The sequence below is a fragment of the Protopterus annectens genome, chromosome 1.part2 (genome assembly GCF_019279795.1).
Source record: "Protopterus annectens isolate FY-2018-M chromosome 1.part2, PAN1.0, whole genome shotgun sequence".
Taxonomy (NCBI): Eukaryota; Metazoa; Chordata; order Ceratodontiformes; family Protopteridae; genus Protopterus; species Protopterus annectens.
This window is the reverse complement of record NC_056727.1, coordinates 721,368,248-721,380,510: the sequence shown is the minus strand read 5'-3', so window position 1 is coordinate 721,380,510 and position 12,263 is coordinate 721,368,248. Positions and strand designations below refer to the sequence as shown.

The 12,263-nt window shown below is 44.0% G+C and overlaps 1 protein-coding gene across 1 annotated transcript in view; it reads right to left on the bottom strand.

The window, feature by feature from the left end:
• The window catches only part of AHCTF1 (AT-hook containing transcription factor 1), a 2,707,103-nt gene that overhangs the window by 112,826 nt on the left and 2,582,014 nt on the right, over positions 1-12,263 (bottom strand). The window contains exon 35 of the mRNA XM_044058692.1: positions 8,785-8,906. Within this exon, the coding sequence (XP_043914627.1) occupies positions 8,785-8,906 (122 nt within the window). The remainder of the gene's footprint in view (positions 1-8,784; positions 8,907-12,263) is intronic.

The following is a 12,263-nucleotide window of genomic DNA, read 5'->3' as shown; positions in this document are numbered from 1 at the left end:
CTAAGTAATCCAGGATGAGAGGGATTGAGGGCTATGACATATTAGCCACCTTAGCCTGGATCCAGGTGCAGAACCTTTTCCATTTATCTGCATAAGACTTTCTGGTGTTAGGGCGTCTGGCCTCTCGGATAACATCCAGAACCTGCTTACTGAGGATGGCAGACTGGTCAGGGGTTAAGGTATAAGCCAAGTTGCAAAACTGAGTGTCTGCAATTGGGGGTGCATGAATTCCCCTTCCCTCTGGGGTAGGAGGCTTGGAATCTGAGGAAGATTCCATGGAGGTAGCGGGGATAGGCTGCGCAGCAAGGGCTACCAGTGCTGTCTGGGCCAGTCTGGAGCTATGAGAATGGTCCTTGGTTTTTCCTCCCTTATTTTGAGCAGTACCCTGGGAATGAGAGGTAGGGGAGGAAAGGCATAGACCGAAAGCTTTACCAAGGGGAAGGACAGGGCATCCACTTTCCAAGCCATGCAGTGACACTCCATGGTGCAGAATTTGCTGAACTGATGGTTGGTGTGGGAGGCAAAGAGGTCGTCCTCCGGGGTTCCCAATTTCTGAGTTATTAGGAAGAAGGTGTTTCTGTTGAGCTGCCACTAGTGGGAGTCCCAAGAGCTTTCTTCTTAATTGGTCTGCCAGGGAGTTGAGACAGCCTGGCAGGTACTGTGCTAACAGGTGTATTTGCATGGAAGAGGCTGTGAACCAAAGGGTCATGGCTAGCCTGTACATTGGGTACGAGCGAGTCCCTCCCCTGCTTGTTGATATACCACATCACAGTGGTGTTGTCTGTTTTGATCAGGAGAACCCCTGGAGAGAGAAGGGGTTTGAAAGCTATCCAGGCCTGCTGCACAGCCATCATCTCTTTTTGACTGATGTGCAGGGGGAGTTGCTGGGGGTTCCATTGGCCCTGTATGCACCTGCCATCCAGGTGTGCAACCCAAGCGTAGTTTGATGCATCTGTGGTGAGGGTCTGGGCGGCGGGTGTGGGGAGAAGGGCAGTCCCTTGTTGTGGGAGCAAGCCCAATAAAGAAATTCCTTCCTCAGGCAAGGAATAATAGGCAGAAGACTTTCCAGATCTTGAGAATGTTGACACCAAAGGCTCTTTAGGTACCACTGATGTTTCCTCATATGCAGTCTGGCATATGGAATGAAGAGTATGCAAGAGGCCATAAACCCCAGGGCTTGCAGGATTTTCCTTGCAGAAAGCTGGGGCCTGGTGGCCAGTTGAGAGAAGTAAGCTGATAGGAAAATTTTGTTTCTCTGGTGTAAGGCATGCGCTCTGGGATGCTATGTCCAGACTTGCTCCCAGGAAGATTATTCTTTTGATGGGTACCCGTTTGGATTTCTTTTCGTTGATTGTGTACCCTAGGGAGGTTAGTAGGTCCTTTACAAAGGCCTGAATAAGGCAGTCGTCTAAGTAGGGGTAAATTTGAATATTACTTTGTCTGCAAATGGAATTGACCAGAGCCAAACATTTTGTGAAAATTCTGGGAGCAGTAGATAAGCCAAAGGGAAGCGCAGAGAACTGAAAGTGTTGAGATCCTGCCCTGAAGCAGAGATATTTTCTGCAAGACTCCCTGACAGAAATGTGGACATAGGCCTCTTTTAGGTCCAGGGTGGCTAGCCAGGCATCCTTGGAGAGCATGGGTAGCAGCTGCTGGAGGGTGAGCATTTTGAATTTTGGGATCACCAGAAAGATATTTAGAATGGATAGATTGAGGATGGGGTGCCAGGTGCCCTCTTTACTGGGCACCAGAAAAAGTCTGGAGTAGAAGCCTTGGCTCATCTGCTCTGCAAGAACATGCTCTACTGCCCCCAAGGAGAGCAGGGAATGGATTTGCTTTTGAGCCTCTGCCCACTGATTTGGTGGTAGACCTGGGAACCCTTTTGGGGTTGGAAGGGTGTGGAAGGAGAATTTGTATCCCAGAAACCAATGTTCAGAGCTCATTGGTCCTTAGTAATGGCGACCCAGGTGCTTGAGTGAAAGGAGAGTTTTCCTCCTAGGGGTATGTGAAGGTGGGCAGAGGCAAGGTTGGGAAGGGGCGAGTCATTGCGAGTTCTTATCATAAGGGGGTGGCTTAGAACTCCCTGGTTTTGGAGTGGAGGTAGTCCACTGTTTAGATCTCTGCAACCCCTGGGGCTGCTGTCTGGGGGGGGGGGGTCTTTTTCCATGGGGCCTAGGCTGGCCCCATCAACTCGGAGCAGGAAAGGATCAGTGCTTGGAGGGAAAATGCCTGCTGAACCTACGGGACTGGACCTGTAAGAAATCTTTAACAGTCTGCATAGATTTTGCTTTTTCTTGCATCTTTTTTAGGACCTCTTCTGCTTTAGTGCCAAATAAGTTATCTTTGTGCAAGGGTGCATCCAACAATTTTGATTTGACATGGTCTGGCAGGGGTTGTTCCTTAAGCTATGCATGCCTTCTAATGACAGATCCGGTGACTGCTGCCCTGCAAGAAGCTTTTAGGGCATCAAAACCACAGTACAAAGTGTGTTTAGTTACTTGACCAGCAGAATGCATTAAGTCCTGTAAATCTTTAGATTCTGCCCATGCAGGAAAGGAGGATTTTTTTTTTTGTTTAAGGTCCAAGATATGTTGCTGATACTTAAGCATATGGAACTGACAATTTAGTGCCCTGATAGCAAGAGTAGCGGAGGTGTATACTTTTTTACCCCATCTGTCCAGTGCTCGGGAATCCCTGTCTGAGGGAGTGGGATTCTTAGCGGAGATTGCTTTAATCCGTTTAGGCCCATGAGTAATGACCTCAGGGTCAGCTGTTGGATTTTTAAAAAGATATTTGTGTGAGTCAGGGACTCTGTAGTACCTGTCTGGTTTTCTGGGAGCAGGAGGGAGGGCGTCTGGAGTCAAGCTGGATTCAAGGAAGATATCGTCCACCACATCTAGGACTGGGGGGATGGCTAAGGGCCTGTGTTGTGGGTGAGTCTCTTTTTAGACTGTGGGTAGTCTTGACTCTCCCACTGGAAATGGTCCCTTAAGGTATGCAGGGTTTCCCCAAAGAAAAAATCCTCTGGGGGAGAGGCTGAAGGAATGGATTCCTCTGGATTAGAATCCTCATATGTGGAGAGGGGGCTGCATGTCTTCATAGTCAGATGCATCAGATGCATCTGACTCTTGTTCAGACAAAACTACTGGAGACAGACCTCTTTTTCTTTTTGAGGGAGTGGCTTGGCTTCCCCTAATCAGCATGATAAGGTCTTCTGCCATTTTAAGCATTTGAGACGGAGGCAAGGGAGCAGGTGCCTGAGAATGGGTGGTCGGTTTCTTGGGTGTGGTTCGACCCCTGGGCCTAAGGAATTCAGTTGTTTTCGAAAGAATGGTAGCCGTGAAAGAAGGCGTCTGTTTATGTCGGGATTCGGTGTTGCGAAGGACTTCCTTGGAAGCCGGTGCCTGCACAGCGGCTCTGAACCCATCCAAGGTAGAGACGACCGCAGGATCCTTAGACGAAGAAGAGTTCTGCGGCATACCGGACTCTGAAAGGGTCTCGGTAGCAGCCTGCGAATTAACTGAAGCGGGCATTAGGGGCTGCGAAAGCCCCTCACTGAGTTCCAGAGGACCGACCAGCTTAACGGAAGCGTTGTCGGAAGGTTTGGTCCTGTGCGGTCTGTCTCTGTCTTTATCTTTATGTTTTTTCGGAAGCTCTGCTGTCGGATGGCTTACCAAAGCCATAGCAGAATTAGAGGACTGTAAACGGAAATATCTGGCTACAATAAGGGCCTGACTATGAATAGTTCTGGCGTTAAACAAAGCATATAAGCGACAACGAGGAACGTCGTGGTCCGGGCCTAGACAATTGACGCAGTAAGTGTGGAAGTCCCGGTGTGGTATTTGCGAGACAATTATTAACTTTTTCTGAAATCAGTTAGTGCAAGAAAAAAGGATCCCCAATGGGTACTTACCTTTCGAAGACTTCAACTTCAGTTCGGAAATGAAACACAGGTAGTGGCCGACCAGCACTCGTGCGAACTGCTTCTGCTTCGGGCTCCATGACAAGAAAGACTGATGTAATGGCATTGCACGCCTTCCTTTATACCACTGACTTGACGTCAGTCCTCAAGCGACATCAACCAACGCAGAAATACTAAGTCTCTGGTATTCGGGCCGGCCGAGGGCTACCCTGGCAGGGATAACCCAAATGTGATGACTGCAACAGTGAAACATGAAGAACATTAGCAGATCAGTGAAAAACAATCTGCTGAAGAAACACCTAATCCACAAGTCCTACTATGATAAGACCAGTAAACTGCTCACTCCATTACGAGAAGAAGTGGTAAGGATGCAAATGTCCAAAGGTTATGATCGGACTGGTGTCATGTGAATACCGGTCCAGAGCAGAGATTGTACACTATAGAAACAGGAGGAGGAATCTTTAGGCAGAATCGGGGGCATTTACTACGGGTGTCTGAGCCTATACCACAGCAGACAGCCTGTGAGAGACTATTTCAGAGGGAGTTATCCTGGGTTCTAATTCAAGAGGAAGTTCCAGAGGACATTTCTGTTCCTGTGACGAATCCAGATGTTCCAAATAAGAGTTGTGCACCGCAAACTGTCCCTCCTCGTAAATTCCATAGTCCTTTGTAAAGTCTTTTAGTGACTGGCTGAGTTGGACTGTGGAATTTACAAGGTGGGATAGCCTTTACAGGGGCCAGCATTGATCTTGAGAGTTCTGTTCAGTTCATTGTGTTTTACACATTGGTTATTAGCACTGCAGACTGTCCAGGCAACTTGGACATGAACACTATTTTGTTTCTAATATACATAGTAATGCATGCCTATCTCTGCTATTTTTTTGTATATAGGACGATCTTTTTTTTTAAGAGGAAGGATGTAGATCAAGGAGTATGTATATACCTTTAAGAAGCTATCCAAGGACTTGCACAAGTATATAAATGCTGAGCACTTGCAAGTCAGACTGCCATTTTGTAGTTGGCTGTTGAGATGTGAACATGTATGTATGTAAGCTCTGTAAGTTAGTTTGTTCGTAGTTATAACTGCTGCTATCCATCCTGATGTGTTTATATGTATTAAAGCATCTAAATGAAACCCAAAGCCTTCGTATAATTTGCATTTGAGACAAACGAGTGGCAGCTACCTTGGGAAAAATGATGGATTAGTCTGCAATGGTACTGTACCTTTAAGGAAAAATAAGGGGAGAGACTGAATTGCAAATCACGTGCCAATCTATCCCCTTCTTAATTTTCCTTAACGATATAGTACCTCTGCAAACTATTCCATCATTTTTCCCAATGTCCACTAGAAATATTCCAGGAAACATATTTCAACACTATCACATAAGTTGGTTCAAAAGGAAGAACAGTGAATTTCTCTAAAACAATACAAGTCTCAAGGAGGGACAGGGTCTTTTATGTGATTGCTGGATTAAAAAAAATATTCCTCATAGAAATCCTTTGCAAACTTTCAAAGGTGCTAGTGGCAAGCAGTTACACAAGTATGATTGAAAGTCAGCAACAGACACTAAGTGCACCTTAATAAAAGATTACATAAACATTAAGTCAGTCATGAGAATAAGGTAAGTTTAGTACTGCTGGTACTGGAGCTGTGTAAGGATCCAGCCTTAGAAATAGCCCATATAGAAAAACATGCCCTTTAATTATGTACTTTGTGGAAAAGTAGGATGATCTTGGAATTTTATTGATGGAAGCTACCGTAAAAGGTATTCTACCCAAGGTTACAGGAAGATGATGTTACAAAAATACACAAATGCTTGAGGGAGGAACCTTTTTGGATGGTAGCTTCTTCAGATGTAGCATCCAAATAAAGTTTCTGTACAGCATATCAGAACCTTGCGAAGTCAAGTGGCTGAGATACCTGTTCAATGTTTTCTTATATTGATAAAAGTTAAGTTTTACTCTCCAAAAGCAAAGTATATGTTCACTGATTCAACAGTGGTAGCTGTGCTGGAAGTTTTTGCTTAGCACGTCTAGTCTTTATGAAGCAACGGGATCCTGTCTGGCCTCCTTTGGCCAGCAGACACAAATATCAGGATTTTTCTGTTTAGTCTTCACTCCATAAGCATATTGATATAGGCCACTAAAGAAGAGAGTTGTGAGGACTGAAAGTCCTTCTGCAGATCATCTACAGAGAGATAAGGGAGGTCTGTGCCCCATCCACCCATGTCTTATCCCCTCAAGAATTTCCTCAGACTTGGGATCATCATGGGGGATGGTGGGGAATCAATACACTCATTCTCATCAACATGTGGGGTGAAGAAAGCAGAGGGGAATCCAAACATTACCTCTTACATGTGCTTCTAAACTGGTCTTAGAATTAACAGGTCCGAAAATGAAGAAACCCATAAAAAGCTGCACATCTGGGACTGATCCTGCAAAGGGCCTCAGCCAGACCTCCAAACCATCCCGAATTACTCATTTTTTACAGAGTTTTGGGGTCCTAATAATGGGGTGCCACAATTCCAGAGTGGCACACCTTCATTTCTGATTTTTTTTCATCTATTTTTTTTTAATTTTTGCGCTTTTGGAGCTGATATCACGTGCACGATGATGTCAGCCTGTCGGAATTAAGCTCAAGACGTCATCACGTGAGCGATGATGTCAGCTCCATCAGCCTGTCGGAATTAAGCTCAAGGGACATGCGTGTGTCTGTTTGAATACTGGGGCTGCTGTTTGTGCCGTTATGGATTTAGCCATTTCACACAGTTGGTTTTACAACTGCAAAGTGATCCGGTCCGGGCAGAACGCGGATTCTCTGAATGATGACATCTGGGGTGTGTGTGTGTGTGTGTGTGTGTGTGTGTGTGTGTGTGTGTGTGTGTGTGTGTGTGTGTGTGTGTGTGTGTGTGTGTGCGTGAAAATGCCCCCATTGAACAGAGGTGATGGCTAGAAAGGCTCAAACCGTGTACCTTGGGTACAAGGTAAAAAGAGCTTAAAGTCCCTAGCTGCCACCACTTGTGAATTTATTCCTCATATTTTTTATCTGTTCCTCAGTAAATCTGTGGTTTTAAGGATATTTGTTGCAAAGCACTGAATGACTGAATTCACTAAATAATGATAGGCATTTGAATTTCAGACTTTATATTCTTCAGAAAATAAATAGTAACACAAAACCTTTTAGTCTAGCAATTTTCTAAGTTTATAAGATCAGTTAAGTATTTGAAATGTGTCCCTATTTTGGGGCTGTATTCCCCCATTATTGGCTTTTCCAGGTTTTTTGTGCTAAGACGTTGAGAGCTATGGTGAGAAATGAGAACTGAATTCTGTATTCCCCCATTATTGGCTTTGTCGGGATTTTTTGTGCTAAGAGGTTGAGAGCTATGGTGAGAACGGAATCAGTAAATGATGGCCATTTAAGTTTCAGTCTGTCTTTCAAGAAGCTGATGATCTGGCATAGGGATATGTTGTTCTGACTGTAGTGCACAGGGTCCTGGGTTCAAGACTTGGCAGTGAAATGCATGGTGGTAACATGCTTGATTCTAGCAACTTTCCAAAATTATGCAAGCAATGATTAAAATGTGTGTGTGTTTTTTGCCCTTTTGCCCCCAAAAAAAACTGAAATTGAAAACAAGTGCAAGATGCTGTGCAGGATGCCCATGGCTTACACTACTGTCATTCTATTTATATATTTACACTTTTAAGATGGAAATGTTCTTAACTGGGCAGTTTTTGTCATTATTGGTTCATGCATTTTGTTTCATTCCCTATTGGAAAAAATGTTCTAACTATAAATTTAAAATGCAATTGTGTGTGTGGAAGTAGACTTTTATGATGGAAATGTTCTGGATTGGGCAGTTTTGTCATTATTGGTTCATGCATTTTGTTTCATTGCCTACTGGAAAAATGTTCAAACTATAAATTTAAAATGCGCTCTAACTTAAGTCTAACAAGTGTGCTGTATTATATAAGGAATATAATTTAATAAAGTCAGGAAGGTGTATCAAAGAATGCATGTATGTTTCTTGTTTTGTGTGCAAGGGGCTTATGATTTGAAAACAGCCCAAAGGTAATCTTTATCCACCACTGGCCAGACGCATTTTCTTTGGATGTGGTGTGGGTTTCAATGCTGTTTCAATGAATGTGAGTTTCAAGGGCAGAGTAGTTTTAATGCCAAGTCTATTTTCATTGTGAGACAGTATTGCTTTGTTTAGCAGATACCTATTTGTGTTTGTGCATTGTGCTATAAAATGTAAAAATAAAATCCAAATAATCATTGTAGAAATAAAGCAGTATGCACACATTAGTGTTTATGATAAATGGGGTGAAGTAGCCAGGTAATGGGACATTGGAATGGCTGCAGGGAGAGACTGGTGCCATATTTTGGTTGTCTGTTCTTCAGTTTGCGTTTGAAAGTTATCCCACAATTCCAGTGGAGTGGGTGGGGTTATGAAATTATGTATGCAAATTTTAAGTTAATCAGCGTACAGATTTGTACCTATTTTTCATGGGCCTTGTCCAGATTTTTGATGATTCCAGGTTGAGAGGTATGGCCTCAGCCTCCTTCCTCCTGCTGACATAAAAGATAGTGGATACTTAAACGAAATGCTCCCTGTCATAGCTGAAGCTGATTTAAGGAACTGGTACCAAGAGCTGCAAATGCCTGAAAGTCTGTATTCTCACAGTCAGCACTCTGCCAACAAGCTGTTGCTGCAGTTCTGAAAAAACAGTATTGTGTTTTCCTCTCATAACCAACTCAAATTTCTGTAACCAAGTCCATGACTTGAAATGACAACATTCTTTTATTCTGGTGCAGTAACCAGCATGCAAAAACAAGGCAACTATTCTGCAACGGTACTTACCATTTCCTCAACTGATTTTGTTTTCTTCTTTGACCTTGTTGCTGGAGTAGAGGATACAGATTTAGGAGACACAAGAGACTGGGGCACATCACTGGACACAGGATGTTCTGGTTCCTCTATCACTGCAACAGAGACAAATATGGAAAGATAAAATTTGCAATACATCACATGCAATACCAATAATCACCAAATGCCCATCATTTTCACTTCAAACAGTGAGGCAGGCTTAAAGTTCCAAAATTCAATAAAACATAGATATGAAAACATGTATGCGTGCAACAGCTTTAATTACAACATATATATACTGGTTAAATGCATTCTGGAATAATGAAAGAGGGTGGCCTAATGGTTAAGGTGTTTGCCTTACAAACACAAGGTACAGGGTTTGAATGTTACAGGGGATAATTGGCTAGGCTTAAAATGGCTCGCAAGGGCAGTTAGCATAGTACTAACCTATGAACCTTCTCCAGTGGGAACGCTTATGTTATAAAGACCTCAACACTAACAAGAGTGTCCAGAGCAGGTGTAACAACAACTTGAGAAAGGTATTTTCTACAGTAACATTAGGACTTTGCAGAAGGAATATTAAGTTTACAGACACATGGATTGTTCTGCTCTCAAAAGTTAACAGAAGTAAGAGCTAGGTACTATGTCCTAGTTTATATTTTTAATGATTATGTTGACAGCCTTGGCAATGACAACTTTAAATGGACTAAAATCTTCTCCAGTGAATACAACCTGGTTAGAAATATTAAAAACATTACAACAACATAGGAAGCCATTAATCAAATCCCAGCTGCAGATGTAAAAGACAGTAGCACTGTAACACCAGTCTCATAGAAGAAATGCTGCATTTGCTAAACAGTAAAAAACTTCAACAAAAACATTACAACAACATAGGAAGCCATTAATCAAATCCCAGCTGCAGATGTAAAAGACAGTAGCACTGTAACACCAATGTCTCATAGAAGAAATGCTGCATTTGCTAAACAGTAAAAAACTTCAACATTAACTCCAAAAAAATAAAAGTGTGGAACAAACCCAATTCTGGAACAGTAAATAACTCCAACCCTGTCTAAAAAAACAAAAACAAAGAAGAGTGGAACCCCTCCCCCCAACCAAATCCCATCAAAAAGCAAAATACAGCCAATAATATTACAGATGTCCAGCTTCTAAAGCTTCAGGGCACCTTCCACATGCTCAAACTGTTAGGTTGTATGGAACTTTTCTCACTAGGCCCCCACTGAAGAGAGGTTACTTTGTAGACAGAGTCACACTATCTTGGCAAACAAACAAAACAAAACAAATGAATAAATAAGCTAAATCCATTCTGAGCAAGGATAGTTATGTAAGTAAACTTACTTTAGCAGCTGTTCAAATGATTACTGCTGCAGTAGCTTTAGCTATATGGGTTATATACTGCCAAAGATAAAACAGCTGTCCATCTTCCAAAACTTCAAGGCATATTCCATGCTCCCAAACTGTCAAGCAGTTTAAGATGAGACGCCTAAAAAGGCAGGTTTGGGGCAAAGCACTTCAGAACCTTTCATGTCAACTGAGACAGGGAGGCTGAGCCCTGAGAGAACATAACTAGAAGCATATACTTACATGCACACACACCGATGTGAGCGCGCGGACATGAGCACACAGAGAGAGGTATGCACATACAGAGAGAGAGAGACATGCACATACAGAGAGAGACAGAGACACACGCACATACAGAGAGAGAGAGAGAGAGAGAGAGAGGGACACGCACATACAGAGAGAGAGAGAGACACGTACATACAGAGAGACACGCACATACAGAGAGAGAGAGACACGCACATACAGAGAGAGACACCCACATACAGAGAGAGAGACACGCACGTACAGAGTGCGAGAGAGAGACAAGCACAGAGAGAGACACACAAAGAAAGAGAGGGACGCACATACAGAAAGAGAAACAGAGACGGAGACGCACATACAGAGAGAGAGGGAGACAAGCACATAGAGAGACAGAGGGAGACAAGCACTTACAGAGAGACGCACATACAGAGACAGAGAGAGACACGCATATACAGATACAGAGAGAGAGAGACGCACATACAGAGAGAGGCACACACTCATACAGAGAGAGACAGACACATAGAGAGAGAGAGAGAGAAAGACACACGCACATACAGAGAGAGAGAGAGAGACAGATAAAGACACACACACATACAGAGAGAGAGAAGGACACACACATACAGAGAGAGAGAGAGAGAGAGAGAGAGAGATACATGCATAGAGAGAGAGACACGCATACAGAGAGAGAGACACGCATACAGAGAGAGAAAAGAGAGAGGAGAGAGAGAGAGAGAAAGAGAGGGAGAGGGAGTGAGTGACGGGGAGAGGGAGTGAGTAACAGAGATGGAGAGAGGGGGGGAGGGAGAGCGTGACGGAGATGGAGAGAGAGAGGGAGAGACTGATGGAGACAGAGAGAGAGAGGGAGAGAGTGATGGAGACGGAGAGAGAGAGAGAGAGGGAGAGAGTGACAGAGAGAGGGAGAGAGCGAGGGAGAGAGTGACAGAGATGGCAAGGGAGAGAGCGACGGCGAGGGAGAGAGTGACAGAGAGAGAGAGATGGAAACGGAGTGACAGGGAGAGAGTGATGGAGAGAGGGAGAGAGAGAGTGATGGAAACGGAGAGACAGGGAGAGTGTGACAGAGAGGGAGAGAGTGACGGAGTGACAGAGAGAGGGAGAGAGTGACGGAGATAGAGGGAGAGAAAGAGGGAGAGAGTGAAGGAGACGGAGAGAGAAAGAGGGAGAGAGTGACGGAGAGAGAAAGAGGGAGAGAGTGAAGGAGATGGAGAGAGAGAGGGAGAGTGAGAGAGAGAGAGGGGGAGAGTGACGGAGACAGAGAGAGAGGGGGGGAGAGTGACGGAGACAGAGAGAGAGGGGGGGAGAGTGACGGAGACAGAGAGAGAGGGAGAGAGAGAGAGAGGAAGAGAGTGACAGAGATGGGGAGAGAGAGAGAGAGGAAGAGAGTGACAGAGATGGGGAGAGAGAAAGAGTGACAGAGAGAGCGGGAGTGACGGAGAGAGACAGGGAGAGGGAGAGAGAGTGACGGAGAGAGGGAGAGAGAGTGACGGAGACAGAGGGAGGGAGAGAAAGTGAAACAAATCGCTAGTAATGTCAGCTCCAACGAACGGTGCAAAAAGTAATGCAGTAAGTAGCGTAGGAATGTCTGCTGTTAATCCACTGCCAAAATAGACTGTCAAAATACCGGTAACTCCACAAACTGCTTTATTCCAGAAACAAAATAGACGTTAAACGCTACCAGCGTTTTTCGTTCTAAGTAATATCAGAACTTCATCAGACAACAGCCAGATAGTTACTCATAGTTTTTATACATATTCTGAATAATTAAAACAATTAGTTTTAATTAATTGAATGATGCATCTGCTTTTGCTCCAACTTCTTAAAGCAAAATTGCACATATATACCATACAGGGAATATG